Genomic DNA, 24,064 nt, shown 5'->3' with positions numbered 1-24,064 from the left:
GAATAGTGTTGACCGATCAGAGCGAAGTGGAATGGAATGCACTCTGTGAGGGGTGAAGGGGGGGGGGATGGTTGCACTTGCAAGATATCCCGATTTAAGCTCGAAATTAAGCCGAACCAAGCAATTTGAGTCGTCCGTACCGAGGAATTCTCCTTCGTAGTTAGATATGCAAAGGAGGAAGCAAGGCAAGAGGAAGCCTGGGCAAGGCCCAATCAGGGAATATAACCGGCGATAGTTGTTGTATACATGTGGTGGTACGAACGTACACACGCACGACGCACAAGCGTAGACGTCGTCGTATAAAACACACTTAGAGTGGTCAAATAAATGAGCGAATGAACGAACGAATGAATACATACACATCCGGGTCAGCTGCAAAAATTCAAACATCATCTTTCGAATTATCTTTGCCACGTTATCGAATTATCTTTGGAATTATTCCGGATAGCGCCTCGAGAAAAAGCATGGCAATCTACGTTTCGTTCGAAAGTACATACTCAACATACTCGCGTTGCTGAGCTCACACTTATCTCTCTTTGCCGAACTAGAGAGTTTGAGATCGATTGTGCAGTGTCGAGGTTATTCTCGAGTGTTGGAATGAGCATAGATTAGATTAGGCTTTATTTATGTCTCCTTAAAAAAGAAATGCCTATCGGGTCGCTTACAACTTACGAGATATGTACGCGACATAAATTATATATAATGATGATTCTTATCAAAATATATTATTTACTTAATGAAAAAATGATAAAACTTTTCTACAGAAAGATTGAAGAGATTAAAGTATACAAACATATTTTAAATAAAATTGCTATATTTTATTTAATTTTACACTTACATTTAATTTTACAATTTTACATAGTTTAAAAATGAAATAGTGGGCGTGCACTAAGTACAATGAAAGTATATTGCTCCCTTGGTTCTTAATAAATCCTCCAGTTGCACGGGTCGTATATGCTCAGGGATATTTTTATAAAAATTTAAGTACTCTCTGTATATGTGTGCAAATATTAAGATAGGATTTCCGTTCCGATACAATATTGGAATTACAGAAATTCGTTTTCAAACTGATAATAGTTAATCAACCATATGTTATATAAAGACATTATAAGCGAAGATACACATAGACGTATGCTGTATATATATTTTTCGGAACGAAACAATAACATTTCCGGCAATATTAATGCGCTCGGACATCGATCTATTTACCTACCAGCGGGTATTTAATCAGTCAGTTAGCATCAATTCACTAATTAATTAATTAATTAATTACAAGGCAAATTTGTAATCAGCGAAGTATTGCGCTGTAGAAATTGTGTACGTATCTATAAATAGAATCATAGACCGACGATGCCTATTGCTAACGTTAAAACCGGATATAGATATTCCCGAGCATTACTTATTCTACATATCAAGACATGTTATATATCATTTCATATGTCCAAGACATAGTTGTTCAGCGACTTTGCTCACGTACATCGGTATATTAATGATTTCGAAATTGCGTAATCTCTCGACAATCTCCTTGCTTGCGACGAAAGTAACGTAAGAAAAAATATTTTCCGTTAAATATTTTAATTAATATCTTGATAATTCATATGCGCGTTCTATGCGCAATATAATTTATTGCTACTAGTTTTATTGTAAGAACAATATTGCATCGTGTGTCCATGTATCTCTGACAACATGAACAGAAGTCGTTAAGAAATAATGATCAAACGATCTATGTATATATATATATTTATTACGGAATTGTTGATCATTAGTGTCGACAATTTTTCACGCTTACATGACAGACTGGTAGCATTTTTCTTCATTCCTTTTTAATTTAAAAATGAAAATTCTAAAAATTGAAAGATTAAAATTAAAATTTTATGCTACACACATATTCTATCAAAACTTTATGGTGTAACTTAATATCGGTTGACAAGATTGACATATAGAGTAATCAAGAATTTATTAAAAAATGGTATCATAGAAATTAAAATCGGAGATTACAGTTTGTATAACTTATTGTATCTTCGATTAATATTCATCATATCGAGATCATGCGAATTTGTATGTCTTATTGGCTTATTACAACGGCTGCTGTGGAATATCCCGACGATGGGAAAGCCCGAAGTAATGCGCATTAGAAGTACGACCGGAAGCTGCTGTTTACTTGTACCCGTTTCGTTCTCAAGTTCAACGACGCGTTAAATTCAACTCGCAACGCGACGCGACGTCCAAATTTACGCGACTCGCGTTTCAAGTTCAACGCACCCACGCATCGCGACACGACTCACACACAATGTCTTTATAATTTCGTGCAAACACTCATAAGTATAATAAAGTGCTCATTATAATATATAAAACGAGTTCCATTCTGTCGGCTAATCAACTGATTAGCCTCTAATGAATCGACTTCGGGTAAATTCGTTGCACTTGATATTTTATATTTAAATAAATATTTTTACGATTATCTTTGAAAGGCGTGTCTTTGAGATAAATCGAAAGAATGAATAGGAAGGCTTACGAAATTTAATAAATTTTTTAATTTAGATCTTATAATTAAAGAAAGTTATCTCTGTTTTTTACGATATATTTGAAATACAACTACGTTAACTAACATTGATAGAAAGAATAATTATAATTATTTATAATGGAATAAATTCTATTATAGTGAAAATTAAATTTCCGTCCCCGAAGGAAAAATAAATTACTTTGGAAAAATTAATTGCTCCATTTGGCGCTTTTATTTCCGTCACTTTAGTAAATAAAAATTCTAAATAAATTTAAATTTTCAAATGTATCCTCATAAACACTTCAAAAATATTCTATAAAGTAATATACCACGATACTCATTGAAAAAGCTATGAAAAATTTAAACGCAAATTAATACAACAAAGTAAAATAAAGAAATATCTTTCTAAATATATTAAATATATTAATTTTTAATTTATCAACAAATATTCGGGAAGATTGCGCAAGTTAATATAAAAGTCGATCACAAGATTTAAAGATGAGGCAGAATAAATGGTCGGGGTCGATCGGGAAAATCTGGGCGGAAACCGCGGCAACACGGCGCTCCTCCGTAGATACTGTAATATCGTATTGTAACGTTGCGCGCTCTCCGGTTCTCCTGCATTAAACATGAGCTATATATATCGGTATTGTGTGCTCTGTACATAGACCCGGGCTAAATTTACATTATGTTTATGTGGCTAGTAATTGAACAGGACGTGTCAGAGTTGACATGCGAGAACGCGGCTGCGCGACTGCGCGACTAGGCCCCAGGAGACTCGAAAACAAGGCCTCCTCGTCGTCGTCATCGTCGTCGTCGCCATCGTCGTCGTCCCTTTAAATAATTTTATCGAAAATATTGCGCACAACCGTGGATACTTTATGACAAAAATCAAATTATACGGCTTTATAACGAAGATCAAATTACGAGGTTGATGGATATCAGAGAAGCGAAATGCGGCGTTGTTATGCTTATATTAATAACATCATCGCTTTAAAAAGTGTATACTGCAATTTCCCCGCGTTTTTAACAATTCACAAATTTAATTACTATAAAATTCAATTTATCTCTAAGCGCGGGACATATATATTTTTTTAACAATACCATACATCGGCGCATATCGGTTTTTGATACGCACAATTTTGCGGGCTTTTGTTGGAAAACGAATTTTGATTTTGTTTAAAAGTTTCATGATTAAATATATACATCTCACGTGTATCCACACTATTGCGATAAAAGCATATATCAAGTTTATGTACTTGTATCAAGAAAAATAAGATGATTCGCAGAGCAAGTAGAAAATTTGTGGTTCAAAAACAAAAATAAATCATATCGCTTTCATTTAATTATCCAAATCGTCCTAATATCTCGCACTTTAATTATTATTCAGAAATAAATCACTGCAGATCCTTATTTATATCAATTTATTTATTATAGATTTATCGATTAGATCCTGACCTATGTAAATTTGTGATTCTCGAAGAACGTCATTTGAAGCATACAAAAGAAATTTTTATAAATTGCTATTATATATATGCAATGGCTTGTCTGCCAAGTTGAAAGTTTATGAGAAACGCAGTTTTTAAAAAATAAAAGCATCGACTTTGCAAGTATAAAAGGATCATAATTCATACAGTTCAGATAAATGCATTAAAGTATTCGTAGGACATCCTACTTAAGCATTAATGTCATAGTTCAAGAATTGCAAAAGAGAGGAAAAGAATTTAATGCGCTTAATAGATTGAGCCCTAATTGAAATTATTATTATAATCCTACTTACTACTTAATACTTTATGAAAAATATATGTGAAAGAGAGATTTCTCTCGCCATTTTCGCGCCATTAATATGAATGAATTAAAGGTTTTCATAAACAGAAGCTTCCATAGCCGGTCTTCTTTAAAAAGTAATTATCGGTCAATAAAGTCGTTTTGACGATAAAAATTGAAATAAATTGAATCGATAATGATTCTTCCCATCGCGATTGACGCGTAGGAAAAATGCAGATCGTACGGAAATTATACGTTTCTTGTGCTCCATTCAAGTTGGATTGGATTTATCCAAATGACTATATCTGGTCTAAAGATGAGTCCGGATCTACAAGTTTACTCACGACGCGCGACGTGTAATACTTCAAACTCGTGCCACATCACGTTTCTCTCCTGCTTGTTTTCATCCCCTATATTCTACATTGTACAGTAATCGCTTGTTCGACATGCAGCCGCAGTTTGTACTTGCCAGTATCGATTCATAATTACTCACGAATGTCACTATCATTCGAGCTACTTAGCGGACAATAACGCATTAATTGCGGATCAAATAAATTGATTCTCCTAAATGATTATGCATTATTTATCGTTCTTATTCGTGACACTAGAAAATGATGATGGTAACCGTTTCTTTATTAAAGTTTGTATGAACACGCTTAACACACGAATAATAAATAAATAACAGATTAGTTTTAGCAATAGGTTACACCCGCCCACACCGATGTGTATAAAATAAATTGCGTGTGTGATAAATGAACAGTCGGTTAATATGAAACTTTACCACGCGATCGCTGAATCATATTTATAATTGACGAGTCTGACCGTTACTCATCGCATATCCTCGCTTGGTTTATCCATTCATGTGTATATTTATGCATATTCATTCCACAATTCTCGCGATAACGCGCAGATGAAGCGGACGATTTTGGTGCCAAAAAAAAAATACGCGTAAGATACCAGCGAAAATGGGAGGAGAGTAATATAATTCCTCATCGAACGATTGTGATACTCGCGTGTAACATTGCGTTAGTTGATTCGCCTGTAATAAGTCAATTAGCAGGTAATTGGAGCCATGTTACTTGAGACGTAATTTCATTGTGTCTGATCAAAGTCACGATAAATCATTTAATTATTCATCAATTAGTCAGTATGCGTTTCGTGTATGTAGCTTAATGGAAGACAATATATCTCATTTTACATGTGTAACATCCCACACAGCACCAAGTCGTCTAAAAGTATTACTAAAACTGGACATTTTTTTGTAACAGACATCTTTTACTGACATCGTTAAGTCGACGGAAAGATGGCTAAAAGTCGCCTCATGAGCCGAATTTAGTGACTTTTTAGTCTTGTCCATATGATGACTAAAAAATGACTTGATTCATTCTATATAGATTATCGACACTCGGTAGTAGGAATACTTCAGTACACGCAATAAATGGGCTATTTCTCCCATTTATCCGCCTAATTTCTAATAATCTGTTTAATATTCTGAATCCCAACAAGGAATCCAGATTATTAAATAAATTATTTTAAATTCAATTTGTCAGAAATTAAACTGATAAACAGTAATGTCAGGAAAAGGATGCGGCTCACACGCATACAATCATTCTGCGTAGCACATGTATGTGGCTCTCTCTGATTGATGCGTGAGCAGTATCCTCTTTCTGGCATTACTGCTCGTAAAAGGCAAAAATATGTTTCAGATCTTATATTAATTACTAATTCTTTATATACATTTCGTGATAAATATTAAATATGAGATAAGTTAAGAGTGGCTCGCCGCGTAGCGGCAAGCGAAGAAACACATGCCACATACTATTATGTCTTTTTTATGTCATCTTTTTCGACAAAGCGAAAAGATGTCTTTATAGATATCTTTTCGTTTTGTCGAAAAGATAACTTAAAAAAGACATCTTTTCGTTATCTTTTAGTATAATGTGCTGTGTGGAATGTATAAATTCAACTCGATACTAATTAAAAGATCGACAAGTTTGTGAGCAATATACAAGTAACGTTTAATTTTTTACATTTATTGGAAATGGCGATTTGTCAATTTAAACAATTAATACAATTCGGAAGTGAATTTGTCTGACGATGAAGGGAATGCTGGACCGACTCCGGATAATCACAGATTCATGCTTACCGACCAGTCCGGCCTATCGGCGAGGATCGCGATCGTTCCAACGATTTTGCAAAACTGCACGAAGGGCCTCGCAATCCAGCTTCCGCTTTGACCGGCGCGAGAAAGAAAGAAGTCCCCTCTGCCTCCTCTCTTTCTCTATCTTTTATGCTGCGCGTCCATTATTCCCACCCTTCCCGTCTCTTCTGTTCCCCTCCCGACATTCGTTACACCCTACGATTTGATGGCAGCCGGTCCTATACCCGGACCCACCGATCCGAGGCGCGTTCAGTCGGCGTTTCGCGCGAAGTGCGAATGCGTGCGTGCGTATGTGTGTGCACGCATGCACGCGTGAACGGATAAAGCGACCGGGACGCGCAGTAAGGATGTGAGACTCGCGTTGCTGCTGGAGATTCATCGCGATTCTCGCGCCGTGTGTGGGCGACCGGCGGCGAAGAGGGAAAAGGGGGCAGGGGCGCGGAAAAGTGCGGAATCGTTGATTCGAGATATGAGAGAAATCGAGATCGTTCGAAACGGCTACGACACAGTCGGGTCGTTCTGGTGAGATTGAGTATCCTGCGAGAAAATCGGGAGATCGTTGCTAGTAATCGTCGTACATCTATTCGATTCGACTCTATTTCCGCTAGATCGACAAAAGGCGCGCACGCTGGCGAGTTCGTGTCATTGAATATTTGGTGAGATTTTTAAGACATCGAGTGTGCACAGTGCCATCGATTGAATTGAGTCGATTTGGATTGAATCGATGCTATATATCTTACATAAGTTGACTTTTGACTCGTGGATTGTAAATAAAAAACATAAAAGAATTTTTAAACGATAATGGAATTATAATATCAGAAAATTTTGGATCCAAATTTTTAATCATTAAACATAGTGATGGTATTTTGTGATAGTTCTATCTGTGAGAGTGATATCTTTTAATAAATTAAATTTAATATTCAATTTTTTTAATAAATTAAATTTAATATTCAATTTTCTTTTAATAAATTAAATTTAATATTCATTGTTGCAAAGATACATAAATTTTAAATAGAAAATATTTCTTTTACATAAAGATGAAATACTAAGCATTAGAAATAACATTAGAATAAAAGTATAAATATAAGAAGAAAAACATTAGCAGATGATGTCTTTTAAAACACAATTAAAATAAAATCCGATATATATATTTTCGCACGTGTGAAACTTGCACTAATTAAAATGATGATAAAAAAATGCCGCTTCACTGTGCACGAACGCACGATGAATAAGCAGATGAAATTGGCCGAGGAAACGACTGGTTTCGCTACGAGGGTCCTCCGGTTTTTACCCTCTCTCTCGCGCGCGCTTCCCTCTTCTTTCAATTTACATCCTGCAGCACGAATCAAAGGATCCCCTTAGTTTGCTCCATTTTTTATTGCGCATCAAAAGAAAAATCGCTTTTGTCGGAAACGATTGAAATACGTGGGATTAAGATAGATGTTTCGATTATTTAATCATTTAATAAATAAAAGACTTTTTCTTCTCAAGATATTTTATATCAATAATTTCGAAGATTGCACAGAAAATGACGGTTAATTTAAATTTTCGTGAAGAAAGATAATTATTTCAATCTTCGACAAGTAATATCAATTAGTTATCAGCGTGTTTCTTATCCAACTATATACGTATATAGAGAATTACATATACTTCAATGATAGAAGCAGCAATTTATAGATCGTAATTTATGGATGCTTGGCGTTTAAAGCTGCGCTCGAGGATCAAAAGTTTCAAGGCTTCAAGCACTTAAGAGGTTTCTCCTTCTCCCGAAGGTACCACCTCCTTTGAGATATTTGTCGAATGTTCGAATGTACTTGACGAAATGGATCTCTTTACAGCTCGTAAACGTCATCGTGGGCACCATTCTTTCCCCAAGTTTGCCCATAATACTTGAATTCCTCTTTAATGGAAGAATGACCATCTCTCTTGAAACGTTAACGATCAGCTGTCATCGATATCCAATTGTCTCATGTCAGGATAATTTCGTATGTTTCATTAATTATTATTTGTTAATCAACGATAATTGATTTATTCTCGAATAATTTAAAGAATAATTAAGAGATTTTGTGACTTAAATTTAAGATGAATTATTATTTTTTTGCGGAGAAGTGCAGATAATATATAACATTGCAGCATCAGTTATTTCACTTTCAATGAAATCTGTTTAAATAAAAAAAAAAAACATTTAACAAGAACATGGTACCAAGCAATCACAAATAAATAGAAGGCTATTCCATTAATTTTATAATCATGATTGGATCTTAATCTTTACAAGTCTTGTTAAATATCATCATCATCAAATTCTCAAATTCGACACGGTGTAACGATATTTATATTATGATGGGACGTACAAATCATGATATGCAAAATAACTTCGAGTCCCGCGGACTTTGCAATAAACAGGGCATCGTATCCCCGGGAGGATTTTAATGCATACGTAATTTAATCGCGCATCATACCGAGTCCCCTGTCCATGGAAAGGACAGTTTTCTGTCGTGTATGGTCTGGTGTCTCCGCATGCAGTCGCGAGAAATCCAGTTTTCGCAATAAACTCTCGGTTGCTTCTTTTCCCTCATAAATGGCAACTTTTGCCGACACTACCAGTGTCCTGGCTTATTACTGTTTATTTAATCTCATTTAACATTTCATCTTCCTGGTAAGCAGATGACGAATTCAAAGCTTAGCTCGGCTTCGTGATAAAACAATGAGTTCTCGGGTAAGATCGTTGCATTTTTTTTTTTTTTGAGAAAATACATCGTAAATTTTCACACGTCGCTGCGCGAAAATATCGGCGGAATTAAAAATGTGCCATGATTTACATAACGAACATACGTCAATAGCTCGTTGTTCTCTTATCGCGCAACAAGATGACAAAATAAACGATACCGTTTTACGCAAAAAATGATGACGAACACTACTCTGTGATTAAATGGGATATTCTTGTATATCTTTCGTAGGCTGGGTGGTCTGTTACATCATCGGCGTTTATAATCGATTCGTTTTAGACGTATGAATGCTTCCTCATAATGTTTCACACGCGTACATTTTTGCGTGAATATTGCTTTTTCATATTATTAAAAATTGAAATTATAAATGTTAAGAAATTATAAATGTTATTATTAAAAATTGAAATTATAAATGTTAAGAGATTATAAATATTATTATTAAAAATTGAAATTATGAATGTTAGAATTATGCAATATCTTTGATACTTTCTTTTTGGAACATGTAACATGTAAAAGTTGCCACTAGATTCGAGCCACTGAACGTGTGATTCTCGCTATATTCTTCCCGGCATGAAAGAATAAACAAAATTGCCATGAGTGCCGGATGAGACGTGAAAAAATAAACGGCTAAAGAGATTACGCTAGTCTCTTAACTAAAGCGTAACACTTTTATTATTCACGGAGTAAAAGCGTTCCGTATATCTTTTGCTACGAATAATAAAACCGTTTATATTTCCTGACTAGATGTTCTCTATATAACAAGATATAAAAATATCCCAATGATATATATTAATAATCATTCCCAATGATATCACATTATTATATTAAAAAAATATTGTTAAAAATATAACAGAAATTACTTATATATACAAGATATATAATTTGAAATACAATTATTTTATTTTGCACAATTTTAATTAATTATATATTATTCTAAAGAATATATTGATACAATAATAATATAGATTTGAAATAATACTGGTAAAGCACAAATTATTTTATAAATTCTACGTTTAAGCTTTTTTTAATTATTTTATAAAAATTTGATTTTTTATTAAATCACATGTGCTTATGATCACATACAATTTAGTCTTCTTGTAGTGTTTTCGTAAGTTTTGAAAAGTCAATTTCGCCGAGATATTTATCGTTCGAGCATACACTCAAGCTTAAGCTGTTGGTCAAGCAAGCAACCTCCTCAGAATGTATTCAACATGACTGTTTTCCCCCTGCATCTCCTCGTGCGTTCACCACGAGAGAGCCGCGGGAGCTTGACAACTGAATCGTTTGACCCATTTCTTCTTCGTATAGTTTCGCAATGCATCGCCAGCATAACGGTCTTTTGTATTGCTCTAGCTATTACCAGAAATTAACTGGACACGATTATACTTCCTTTCGTTTTCCAACCGCGCGATCTGTTGCGCTGACTTATAAACGCACTAAAGATTATGAAAATCTGTGCTCTTGTAAGATATTTTGGTTCCTCTGTAGATTTTTTTAACGAAAGAGCAGAAATTTCTCTTTTCGTTAAATTTAAGAAAAAAATCTTTAAATATTTTTTATTAACTGTGATAATCCTGGAGGATATCAATGAAATTCTGATGGTCGTTTCTGAATACGAATAAACTATCGAAAGAATTTATATTTTATATTTTATATTTTATATTTTAGCGTATATGTGAAGCCCCCTTAGATTATTATAGCCTCCTACTAGCTTCTTTCTCTTTCTTTTATTTAAATTATTATTTAAATGTTTTTATATTTGTAAGGGATGAGATTGATTTTGTGCGTGTTTAATACGCACCATGGAAAGTGATTATAGAGTAAATGTAAAAGAGTTTACGTATATAAACGTGGAAGAGATCAAAAGCAGTTAATGTAAAAGAGATCAAAGCATGTACGAGACATACCATCTTTATGCAAATTTTTAAAGTACTTGGTAATATTGATACAACGATCAAATTTTGTAAAAGTTTCTAATACTTATAATTTTAAAGTTTTTTTCACATTAAGATTGTAGAATCAAATAAAACTTAATCACTTAAATCAAGATTATAAAGATTTAATTTTCCGATTTCTTATTTTCTATTATTCCTCAATGCATTAAAAATGAATTTGTGAAATATTAAATTCTTGTCTTAATTTTGATTAACAATAATTATCAAGATGCTCACAACTCGGTTTTGATTAAAATGCATCGCGTCTGAGAAATAATTAAAAGGATTAATTCAATATTTTCGCACCGTATATCTCCGTTAAGTAATAATCATTCATCAGATCTGCACGTTCACCTTCGCGTCCGTTCGAAACTAAGGTAGGAGAAGGTTGTATTTCTTGACACCTCTAACCTGCTTAGATTGGATTACTCTGGATTGTATAGTGTTACAGTGAGCACACAAGCGTGTTGTTCTGCGCTCTCACATTCGTCCACGTGTTTAGGCGAGTTAACACGTAGCCGCGAGGCAACGAGGATTCTCCATTACACACGGAATCCCCGTACAACTCGTCGTCGTATAACGGCTACGTGTTAATATTTGCGCGTATACACACGCGTTTACCGGGTCACACGATTACGCAACTCTGCAAATAATCCCGTGAGTAATGGCAGACACAACGCGCTTGTTGCTTTCTCAGTACCCATCTCTGTACTCGTCCTTCTTGCTCTTTCTTAGGGAAGACACATCGAAACACATAGTTCATTACTTTCAGTACGACTTGTACTCATCCTAGAATCTCTTCTCTGGCTCCTTCGATCATTCGCCACTTCAACTTTAGGAGGAAAGAACTAAATTTAAAATTTACGTCGTAAAGTTCTTCTACCGCCCCTCTCGCAGTTGAATATTCGTCCTCGGTTAGACTATAAAAATAGATGATGTTTTCGCGCAAGTGATAGTTCGCTAACACATAGTATCTAAAGCACAATTGATCGATATTTATGGATTCGAAAAATATTTGTTTCTACTTAATTAATTTCTATGTTCAATCAGATCTCTCGATCTTAGAGATACAAATGAAATTTCTTAAATAAAATCTTTTTCTCTTCTTTATCAGTTCTTCGTCTTTTTTATATTTGATAACTTTTGGATTACATAATATAAGAGATATTTTCACACAAGACAAGAATATCGGTACAAGTAGTTATATCGACGAATCAATAAATATTTTTCCTCGACTAATTATTCTGATTGCGTAGGTGCTGCAACCACACCTTGGAGACACGTCGCATGAATTGTAACTCGTGTCATTATGAATATGTTTTGTCGAGTCATTTATGCCGCTGCTCAAGCCAGTCCGCTGTATTCAGAAGCGAAACAGAGAGAGATAGAAAGATAGATAGAGAAATAGAGAGAGAGAGAGAGAGAGAGAGAGAGAGGAAGAGAAAGTGAGAAAGGAAGAGAGAGTGAATCAGAGGAGAAGCTTGCGAGAGAATAAGATAGAAACCATCAAAGAGAGGGGAGAAGTCGACGAGATTTCGTCTTTCTCGACTTTTTTTCTTTCCTCTTACGGTGTAAGCTATTTTTAGCTTCATTCTCCCTTTCTCTCTCTCTCTCCCTCTCTTTCACCGTTACCGCGTGTTCTTCACATATTTACATATATACATGTACGAACTGATTCTTGCAGAATGTGCATTTTTCCGGCAACTTTTATAAACTTTTTGCAGTTCTTCGATCGATGCACACTTTTGAAATTTTTTCGGAATTTTTTCGAATAATGGAGCAGAAGTTTTAGTCAGATTATCATTTCGAAAAGGAAGTCGGAACATTTCTTTAACATTTTTTCTGTAATATATTTATTATTATTATATAAAGAATTTTCAGGAAATAAAAATAATTGTTTAGGTTAATAACTAAATTAATAATTAATTAATTAATAACTAAATTAATCATTAAATTTTTTTGTTAAAGACAAATGATTGTGATTTAGATGCCTTGCGAGATGATATTGCTAAGTATTAAAATTTAATGCTCTAAGCAAATTTAATTGCGCGTGATGTCTGGTTGAAAATTGCTCGTCGGCAGCGAGATCGCTTAAATCATCTACTTAAATCATGTTATACACATGGAGCTACCAAAATGTGGCTTGTACGTGCATATAAAGGCTGATCGTTCCTCTTTCGCGCATACCAGTCGAGAAAGACAAAGGACTCGGCTGTGTCGGACCCCGACACTTCTCTCCTTCTCTCTTCGTTTCGTCCCTCTCGTCCTTCTCTTCTTCTTCTTCGGATATTCCACGAAGACTCGCATACTAACCTCGGCATCATCGGAATCTTAATTACGTTACAGTCCATTCATGGCAGCTGATGCTCCGCCGTCGTTGTCGCGTCTGTCTAGTCGCGACGCGTCAATCGATTATTCGCGCGAAAGCGCGATCAAAACGTTTTAAATTCAATCTTTGAATTGAAAAATTGTGGAAACGAATTACGATCTTGTTAAAATTGCAATCTCGAAAATATAAATACGTTACGTATCTTGTTACATCACGACGCGGAGCGAGATTTCTTTATTTTTTCACCGTTCAGTTGACATCAATTGTCAACTATAAATTGCCCACCAATATCCTCTTCAATTCCTCAGCAAGATATTGGCAAATATCCGCTTGCCTGTGGCACAATGCGACGAACACGATCCGCCTTTGTCTGAATTTCACTGAAAGGTGCGTTGCAGGCTGCCCGGATTACGTTCTCCTTTTCCGAGCGAAGCCCCATCAAACGAGAGTTTCCTCGTCGATTCGACAACGTGTATACATCGCGATTCTTCTCTCTCTTTCTCTCTCTCATGACGTTTCTACTCCGATATCCGATTAAACTTCGCTTGTCGTTAAAAAGGATTTTAAATGTTCTCGTTCTTATTGATGCGCGTACAAGCTATCGATTCTCAAAATGCGAACGTACAATACGTCTTAGCAAATAAAAACAAAGATATTGGTATTCGATATCTGTATCAATTTCATTAAAAATATCATTGATAATATCTAAATTGAATTCGTGACGTGCTTATACAATGTATTTTTTTCAAAAATGTCACTCTTTCTCTATAAGAATTTTATTTTGACGATAGATTTTAATATACATAAGACAAAAACAAATGAGGATTAGACGAAATAATAAAGAATCAATTAAACAAAGAATAGCATAGATTCTGAAGACATTCAAATAAATCGTATACCTACATCTATTTTTCTCGCGCGTATATTTTAATTATTTTTCAGTCCGATTTTTTCATATGTGATAAAAATTAAATCAACATCGTTGTGTTTAAATGAACAATTTTATTTCTTTTTGAAAACGCTAGTGATTTCCGTTGAAACTTCGCATCTTGCGCGTTTTGTCGATGCTCTTTCAACAAATATATTCTCGTACGTATGTATATGTGTGTGTAATACGTATAGGTACGAACCTTGGAATCAAATCCAGGATAACGGTTCGCGGGATGTCGGGGATTTAAATGGGATTGAATGAAGAGTCAAATGGTTTTCTCCCTTGTCTGTTACTCGGAAGATAAACCCGTATCGTAGATCCGCTTGTAGTCGGTTGCATCCCGCGATAGATGCACCGATAACTCTTGCTTCTCGTGCCTTTTTCTCGTAGAAACGATTAAGGCCTCCTCTCACCCTTCGTCCTCCCCCTCCCAATGAACTATCTTCATCATTATAGGTTGATATGGCCTGACCTATGGATTTCATCATTAACATTCTAGTCTTTTGAGGCCCTGTACGATCTAAAGATAAAGGGACTAAAATCAAATGAAATAAATACGGATTTTGAAAATTTCTCATTTTAAGCTACTTTTTTTACTAATAATTTTTATTAATACTTTAGTTCAAATGTTACTGCCTATCTATTTTTTTATGCTCTTCTTGCACGGCTAAATATGAACCGTTTTCGAAATTAATAAATCAAATTTTGGAATGTCCGCATTCGCGTTATGCATGTCCGCATTCGCGTGATGCATTAAAATGGGATACAAATGGGATGTCAATCTTGACATAGCTTTAGGAAATTAGATCGGTTGTCATTTGCAAAATATATCTCATATATGCACAGTATGAGAATGTAGGTTATTAAAATAAGAGAAAGAAATTCAATTTTTGAAGATATATAATAACTTAAATAAAACTTAAATAAAATTAGGGTGTAAAATGATGCATTATATTTTAACAAACATTTTAAAAATTTCCATCATGCTCTCTTTAGAATAAATGAATGCAAGTACGTGAACGGTATGTCAAATATAGGAAATTATTTGCAACTTACTAAATCGTAGAATATCGCATAATTTATATGTATAATATACGTATAATTAATAAATATAATATCGCCGCATAATTTCACCCTGCGTTATCACCTTTGCGGCGACTACATCACACAATTATATTGTATTCATTTAATTAATGAGATTCGTGCAGCGTAGATATAATGCAACTTTAGAATTTGCAAAGACTTGATATAATTCGCGTAATAAGAAGATAAATAACCGGCATCAAGATCGTCAAGTGTAACGAAGCACGATGAGCTTCTTAATTAAAGGATTCTTTTAATATAAATATAAGATTTAAATTGCATTGTCTCATATTGCTTTTCCTAACATTATTACCCTACATGCTTGTATATTCCATCGATTCGGATCATCATAATTTATTGTCTAATCGCCATTCGATACCATGTATCATTCAAAAACAATTGGATTAAGTTCTATCGGGTTAAAGTGCCTCGTTTCGGGCTCGTTTACGTCCATAAGTGGCTCTTGTGCTAATCTTAATTCTGAGTCATCGCTAACACAATTGCCTTTTAGCTGACAGCGTACGTCGATGAAGACTTACGTTCGTCATGCTGTGCAATTAACCGGTTCTAATTGAGGCATGATTAATCGTGATCGATGGTAAAGCACTTATCTTCTATCTGCTCAATATTGTGTACGTATTTTTTGCCACTTTGCCGCTGTCAGTTTCTTAAAAGAAATACCACACGTCGAAATGTGTATATTTTTGTATGCACTTTCTTGTAATGTAATATAAACCAAGTTAAAAATAAATCTTGCAAAAATAAATTCTAAAACAGCTGAGACTCGAGAAAAAAATTTTTCAATCTTTTATCTTCAAGATACAAAAATGTCTGAAGTTTATTATTTTTAAAGAATCGTGAGAGAAAAAGTATGTAGGATATTCTCAAGTTTCTAAGATTTCCGTTCATTCTTGGATTCTTTAACCAATAACGTGATTATTGGCGACTTTTCGAGTAGCCAAATAGTAAAGAATTTGTCGCCATCGCACGAAACTCGTACGTATTGAATTAAATCAGATTTAATGCATTAGATTAAATGCATTGTCGCGACTCTTGAAGCGCAGATACTTTATTTTCGGTTCTTCGCACTTTTAGCCGCCGTACATGGGTGTTTTTCGCGCACTCTCGGTGCCTAGTCGAAAGCATTTTTATCGCAATGCAAGGTGCACCGCTTGCACGATGCAATGTCGGGCGTTTTATCGTCTCGCGCTCGTATTCGTCGCGCATAAAGTCACGCACAGCTGCAGTGTCGACGCGAAAATTTGTAAGAGAACTCGCATAAATCCGAGATGAGATTTTAAAACTACGTGCTTCGTACGAATCAGATTTTAAATATATTTATTTATATTTGCCATATATCGTGATGCTTATATAAATGCATAGACTTTAGTAATTTATTTTATTTTTTACAAAGATGAGGTATACATAAATATATATTTTATAATAATTCGAGGCGATATCGAGAATGAAAAGTTATAAGTCGCTAAAAATTCTTTAATTAGGAACTCAGTAAAATTGTAATAGCGCGTAATAGTTTAGAAACTTTTTTAAAAACTTGAGAAAATCAATATAAATTGAACTTTTTCCCAACTTTGAGATTAATTTTCTTCAAGTTCTTCTAAAGAAAGCGAAACAAGCTATTTTTTACACCAATATATTTTAATTATACGAATTTTATATTTAAAATGTGAAATACACAATTTACAACAAAATAAATTTAAAAAGCAAAGAGACATCTGCAAAAAATTGCGGCCCTTGAAACTTTATTAAATTCTGATTTGCTTGTAAATTAGCATACCTTACACTCATGTCGATATGATTTTACAATTTAGCAACGACATTTACTTACATGATAATTTTCATCTCTCTTTTTTCATTTTTTTGTAATATTTATAATAATATTGGCGATTTCGATGCTCTCAGTTTTATTTAAAGTAATTGAAAATATCAGAAAGATTTGTAACAACAAAACATAAATTTCTCGATGTTTTATTTCAGCATCTCAATGATTATTAGGTAATTTATATGAGAAATCTATTAGTTTTTTAAACAGATTGATAGTTAATAATACAGACGTTACACTAAATTTTATTTTGCGTCAAAATTAATAAATTAATGGGATATAAATGATATTTTGCTATATATTTTTTACATGAAATGATGAAAATATTATATATTAAATTTGACATAAAATATGCTGCTAAAATTAGATCTTTGAATAGAACTTTAAAGTTAGCGCAGTTTATCTACTCGATGGTTTACTCAACAATCGCATGAGATTATCTACTAATAAGACAAATTGAAAAATTGATTGAATTTAATCAGAATCATTTATTATAAAATATCCAATTTTTCTCGAAAACTAAATTTTTATATAAAACGATAAATGTTCTACATAGAGTATGATACAATATATCAAATAATACTTAAGTTTATTATTTTTCTATCGATAATTAGTTTTCAGTATTTCTTATAATACGTTGCTTATAATAAAATTATATGCACAAGAGACATATGAAATATATGTATAAATAATTTAAGCTTATACATGCTTGTAATATTTTTTAAAAACGAAACAATATATTAAAGTTACATAATATTAATTTAAAATTTTATTTACTAATTAATCATTGCTTATTAAATAATTATTATATTAATATCGATACTATAGCGGAAAATTAACGTATATTTATCAATAATTCTTGTTTAAATATCGTAATCTTGCATCTGATATTTAACCTGCAATCTAGTATCGATTACATTTTTAAAGTTCAGATAAAGCAAGTGGAAATTACTTTCCATTCACGTCGAGTGAAACTAAAATCCTTGAACTTTATTCCAGTTTCCAGAAGTTCCGGAAATACTTTCAGATATGTAATTTATAAAATCTACTTTATCGCTTCTCTCGTATAATTTCTGCATTTTAAATACACGGTCACACGTTTTACAATTAAAACCTAGTTTCACGATGTCGCTTTTACGTATAGAATGAAATGTACCATTTCCCGTTGCAGTTGGTTAGTCATTTCCTCTGTTCTTAGTACAGTGCCCTGCCAACGTCTCGTAGACTCTATTAATATCCTCTGATTTCAGCAAATTCTTCGTCCTTTGCAATACCTACCTACCTATCGGAAATTCTGTAATTTCTATGCGCATTTGAAATGCCATAATATTCCTCCTTTCCTCTCGGAATATTCACGTGAAAATTTACAAACGTTTTACGAAATTGCTGTGTGCCTACATTCGACCAACGACGAGGAATTGTCTATCGTGATTTAAAGTCAAGCCAAATGTAATATATTTTTCTAGCAATAAACAATATATTAATTACAATTAAATATTAATATTTTTAAATATTATTAAATATTATTATTAACTATGCTTCTAACTAAATTAAATTAAATTAAGTATAATAATATGGAGTAAAATTTTGGGGCCACTTTTTCAATTAGAAAAAATTAAGCAATTTTGCATCGAAAAGAATTTCATAATATCACACTTTTATTCATTGCATTCTTTTATCAACGCAAAGACACTCCCCTTTTATATCCGTCACCCTGCAGACTGTGTCGGTCTCGATTCCGCTCTCGTCTCGTCGTGCGGCAGGGCTTATCTAGAGTCGGTGTTGGTTGACACTGCGTTAGTATTGCTGCACGGCCGCGTTATACGTGCTCTTTCGTTACTACGGCTCAGTTCGCTCGCGCCTTGCCAGCGTGCGCGTAGGCTTCTCTCGGTGCGGCTCTCTGCTCATCGCGCCATGCTTCCCTGACATTTTCCTCTCCGACGAACCGGAGCGCCTAAACCGACGAGGAAACCGACCGATTACAGCCGTCTGCTCCGAAATACCGTCGATGCTCCGATCGCCGCGAAAATGTGAAGAACATTTCGACGGGATCGCTCTCGTCATGGGAAAACTCGCCGGGATCTCGAGGAGCTGCCTGCAGTTTTTCGAGACGATAAACGTGAAGAATGCGAAGCGATAAGTGCGAATGGGAAGTGCTCTTCGTTGACGTCTTCGTTTGCGCGGGATACAAAGCGAACGTGAGACGTAACGTTTGACATGTGAAGTGTGTATGTGCGTGTATACGTGTGGGAATCAATTTTGATTAATGATTCCCATTCATATTTCCGTTTGATTGGATTTACGTTGATTGAAAGCAACGTCGGCAGGAAATATACCGAAGGCGAGGCGAAGAAAGGCGTCGTTGCAGGATGCAATTTATGAATACGAGGGATACACCTGTATTCAGTGAAATATCGATATTCTCTCTTATCCGTGATATAATAGAGAGCATCGAAAGTCACAAGAGCTGCTCGCGAGAGACCTTAATGGAGCCGGATCTCGCATCAATGATGCATCGCTCCGAAATGCATTCTTTCGAAAGTTTCCGCAAGGCTCGAAACAACGCGTGCAGTCGCGAACGCGGGTGATAAGCTACGATCATCAATCAAAGCAAGCCGCCGTTCATCCTCAACGCGTCTCGGCTATAAGTTATAATTAGACTCTCAGCCGAGGTTGCGCTGGAAGGAAGGCGTTAAGATAGAGAAACTTATCTTATCGCCGCGATAGTGAAAGTTAACCAAAAGTAAATCAGCTGTGATTAGATATATAATCGAATTACATATAATAATAAATATATCAAATAACAACTACGATAATACGTGTAAAGCATATGTATACGTCTAATTTAATACGAAGACACTTGCCTGTGTGAAAGTTGTTTAAGAAAAACAAATGGGAGAAGAAGAAGAATCAGTCGTGAAGGAAGAAAACATGGGCGAGACTTGTAAAAAAGAGGAAAAATTATCATTGAATATAAAAAATAATTCAAAATAATTTCTGACGAAAGAAAGAAACGTATCGAGTGCGAGCGGGAAAGATTCGACGAGGTGGAGGGAAAACGGGCGAATAATTTGGACGAAAATGGAGCTAGTGAAAAGCGGCACTATCGAGATGCTGTCTCGTCGAAGTGTAGCGATAAAGGATTACAGTGTCGAGAACGGCGACGAAGACGAGGAGCGATGCGACGAGAGCGATCGGACGTCCCTCAAGATCGACCTCTCGATGGCGGAGCAATTCTACTATGAGGTTATTTCGTCGTTCGAGCAGGAGGAGGTATATAGATTAGATATTCCGTCGCACCTCTATTAATTCATTACACTTTCCGCTCGCCGATCTCTCGATTTCAACCACAAGGGAACGAACGAGTCGATAGCGAATCTAGAAAAAAACCACGAGAGATATTTTGATTTCATATGCAATTTAAAATCGGGAATCAATCGAGAAATTTACACGAGATTAATTTTGTTTACCTCAATTTGAAGTAGCAACATTCGGATTTTTTTAACGGTCGTATATTTCTGTATATTTTTGTATCCATGTATTTACATCACTGGTCGCAATTTTAAAAACTTAAAATAGAAGGAAAATAAAATTGGCTATTAAAAACTAGATGTAAATTTGGGAAATTTATCGAGCAAAAGAGCTTAAAGTTGACAATAATAATAGTAATAATTTTAAATAATAAATGATCATATAAGGTATGTACCTTTTCGTAAATCTCGACGCGTTTAAAATGTCTGAAACTTTAAAAAGTCTACTGTATATGCGAAAAATAACTTATAGTTATAGAATGAATGAATAAAACGACAGCACGTGCTTCGGTACCTCCCACCCACTCAATTTGTCATTGACCGCGATCAATGACGTCGCGACGTCAGGTGCACGTGTGCAGAAGCAAATTGCATAGCTTTAATCTTTCCTCTCGTTTCTGTCGACGTTTTAATAGTTTACGAGTGCAATGCCTCTCCTTATGGCGTGCAACCGTGATAAGCTCAGACGAACCGGAGGGTTTTGGCAACGTTACAAAACGCCGTTTATTTTAGCTCGAGTTGGTACTTTATGCATATTTGTATGCGCCCAGACTGTCTCGGCTGCGAAATAACTCGAAGTCGCTGCGTCACCGCGATAATTATTTTAATTGAAAACTATTCGCATACCTCGGAGATAATATTTTCAAAATAAATACCATCCGATGAATATTTATCTATCCACCCTTCTTTAATATTATGATGCAAATTTAGTTCTTTTTTTTTAAATTGATAATTAAATTGATCTCTTCCTGAAGTAAACATTTATACGTTCTAAAATTTTAGACACAGGCTCTTATGCAGAGGATATACATTTCGATTTACATTTCGAGAAAAGAAAATTACTCGTCTCGAGATAAACGCTGCTCCTTGACTCAGACACGCAACGATGGCAACTTAGCGATTACCAGGCCGAAACTCTTTCTTTCGCGCACCTGCAATTCCGCAAGTCACTGCTTCTCGATCGGGATCTGCGTATCCAGCGGCGTTGTTCGGCCTACGCATTTGCGCGATTCACGAATCGCTCTAGGGATAAGCCAACCTAGTTCCCAAGGTGAACCAGTTGCCCTGATAAAACAACGTAATAAATAATCTCGCTAGCTGTGAGGATCATCCTCGTCTCAAACGTAAGCGCGCCTGACACACCCACTAAATTGTCAATCGCGAAACGTCCAGGGTAACCGACCGCGACTGTAAACCATGCTCGTTATTCGGCCCATTAAATAGTTTATCGTTCCCTCGATCCGGTGTCGCCGAACGCCCCCCATCTTTGCGTCATTTAACCAGGCGCGATTATTGCGAGATAAAGAAACGACAGCGAGGGATTGAAGCGTGATTCAGATTTTAAATTTAAAAAAATGACTCATTGCCGCACTTCCTCCTCAGATTCTGCCAGCTTTCCTGATTGCGAAAAATTAATTTTCGCTTCCGTCGACGTACCACACTTCCTCCGAAGCTTCTCGTTACTTTAATCTCGTTAATTCTTTAACTTCATTCGATTATCGCTGCTACACAAGTATTTCTGAATAGTTATTTTTCCTCAAATTTATTTTATTTTTTTCTTTTATTTTCACGATTATTAATAGCTCGGTGTTTTGAGTTAAATAAACGATCGCCATTTGTTTAGAAACTATTTTGTTAAATTTAAACTGCGATTTGTGTCAAAGAAATTTATCCGATCGAATATCTAGCTATCTCGAATCGAAGAGAACAACATGCAGAATTTTTTATGAACGTAGCGATGCTGCCGCTTTATAAATTTAGACGTGCCAACGATCCTTTTCATTTTCGCGATAGAATGTCCGCAATGATGTCTACCTGATACGGAACGCGGTGTCGCGAACGAGCCGAGGATTCCTCTCGGATGTTTTCCAGCATAAAACGACAAAAACGAAGCCGAACTTGGGGAGGTGCAGGATCGTTCGTCATTCTATCGAAATGCCGATACTACGACGCTTTCTATCTTGTCGGTTGGACGTATATTTTTGCATAATTAGCATCATGATTTAACGACGTGCCTTGGTTGGAGAAACTCCCCGCAACGTTGCCTCGGTCTCGGTATGGAATGTGCTTACTCGGCAAACGTAAACTCCTCCCTCGGGATTGAAAGTAGGAGAAGAAAGTACTTGAAAGTCGCAATGTCGCATTTTGCGTTAACATTTTAAATCCGTTGGAAATAAAACTACTATAAAAGCATTTAAAACGCCACCAATAAATGGCGATGATAGCATTACTACCTCATGTATTGTAAAATCTCTGATTTATAACTGTATTATTTTTTATATCGCGTATATACAATAATTAATTTCTTTTAACATTAATCATATAATATGCAGAGTATATTAAAATTATCATCGATCGCGTGAGCTAATATTTTTTTAAATAAAAAAGCTAAAAAATTAAAGCTTTTGCAAAATAAGGAGATTTTGATGAAAACAATTGCCAAATTAATTAATCTAATAAAAATATTTAGATGATTATGAAAACAATTGTCAAATTAATTAATCTGATAAAAATATCTAGATGATTACGTAAAATGATAAAAACATGATAAAAATCTAGACTATTCAAGTGTGTTTTCTTGGACTTACGATAATATCTTAAGAAAAGAATAAATAGCAGATTTCCGTGTTTAAAGCATTGCTAATTATCAAACAATGGCTTAAGATATGTAATATGCAATGCATGAAGCATTTGATAGTGGGACGTGTTGGTAGACTAGGAATGTATAGTTGACGCAACCGGTCTATCATCACCTTCGATAAACACACTCACTTTCGTTTAATATACAAAGACTATTTGTGTGTGAAGGCACACCCATCAAAAAATCAAAAGGTACAGGAAAAAAGGGCGGCGACAGTTATCCATATGATTACATGGGGATACTTTTTCACGAATGATTACATGACAAAAGTCACACAAGACGAATGTAATGAGTTTCTTTTACAAACGCGAATGTTGCATCCATTGACATTAATTTTACAAGAAAAGCGGCGGAAAAAAAAGTATTAATATTGAAATATTTTTTTAAATTAATTTATACCATATTTCTTACATTTTTTAAAAATCTTACAATTATGTATATTTTTTAATTATATTATAAACACACAAGCTAAAAATATATTTCGATTTCATGAAGGCCATTCTAAAAGAATAACTGAAATTTCTTATAAATAAATACCTTCTGTTGCTCTTGAAAAGTATATTTATTGTTTGATTCTTGTCTATATTTGCTTATACGTATAAACATAACGTTATAT

General features: G+C 34.7%; 2 protein-coding genes across 11 annotated transcripts in view; both read left to right on the top strand.

The window, feature by feature from the left end:
• The window catches only part of LOC145961499 (dystrophin, isoforms A/C/F/G/H), a 425,853-nt gene that overhangs the window by 370,109 nt on the left and 31,680 nt on the right, over positions 1-24,064 (top strand). The window lies entirely within an intron of this gene.
• LOC145961502 (uncharacterized) lies at positions 6,686-22,968 on the top strand. 3 transcript variants are annotated; one of them, XM_083081744.1, is made up of 4 exons: positions 6,686-7,087; positions 18,277-20,550; positions 21,591-21,931; positions 22,602-22,968. In XM_083081744.1, the coding sequence occupies exons 2-3, from the start codon at positions 20,359-20,361 to the stop codon at positions 21,894-21,896; spliced, it is 498 nt and encodes a 165-aa protein (XP_082937870.1). In that variant the 5' UTR covers positions 6,686-7,087; positions 18,277-20,358; the 3' UTR covers positions 21,897-21,931; positions 22,602-22,968. The 3 variants fall into 3 exon arrangements, with proteins under 3 accessions (XP_082937870.1, XP_082937871.1, XP_082937869.1); XM_083081745.1 differs by having other exon boundaries at positions 21,591-21,858; positions 22,602-22,965; XM_083081743.1 differs by lacking the exon at positions 22,602-22,968 and having other exon boundaries at positions 21,591-22,013.

The sequence above is a fragment of the Camponotus vicinus genome, unplaced genomic scaffold (genome assembly GCF_025532165.1).
Source record: "Camponotus vicinus isolate PSW18456_S1 unplaced genomic scaffold, iyCamVici1.0 SCAF_11, whole genome shotgun sequence".
Taxonomy (NCBI): domain Eukaryota; kingdom Metazoa; phylum Arthropoda; class Insecta; order Hymenoptera; family Formicidae; genus Camponotus; species Camponotus vicinus.
This window is presented reverse-complemented; position numbering and strand designations above follow the sequence as displayed.

Coding starts and splice junctions, on each gene's coding strand:
- LOC145961502 (XM_083081744.1), top strand. CDS start 20,359: ATGGAGCTAGTGAAAAGCGGCACTATCGAGATGCTGTCTCGTCGAAGT. Junction 20,551..21,590: donor CGTCGTTCGAGCAGGAGGAG/GTATATAGATTA, acceptor CTAAAATTTTAG/ACACAGGCTCTTATGCAGAG.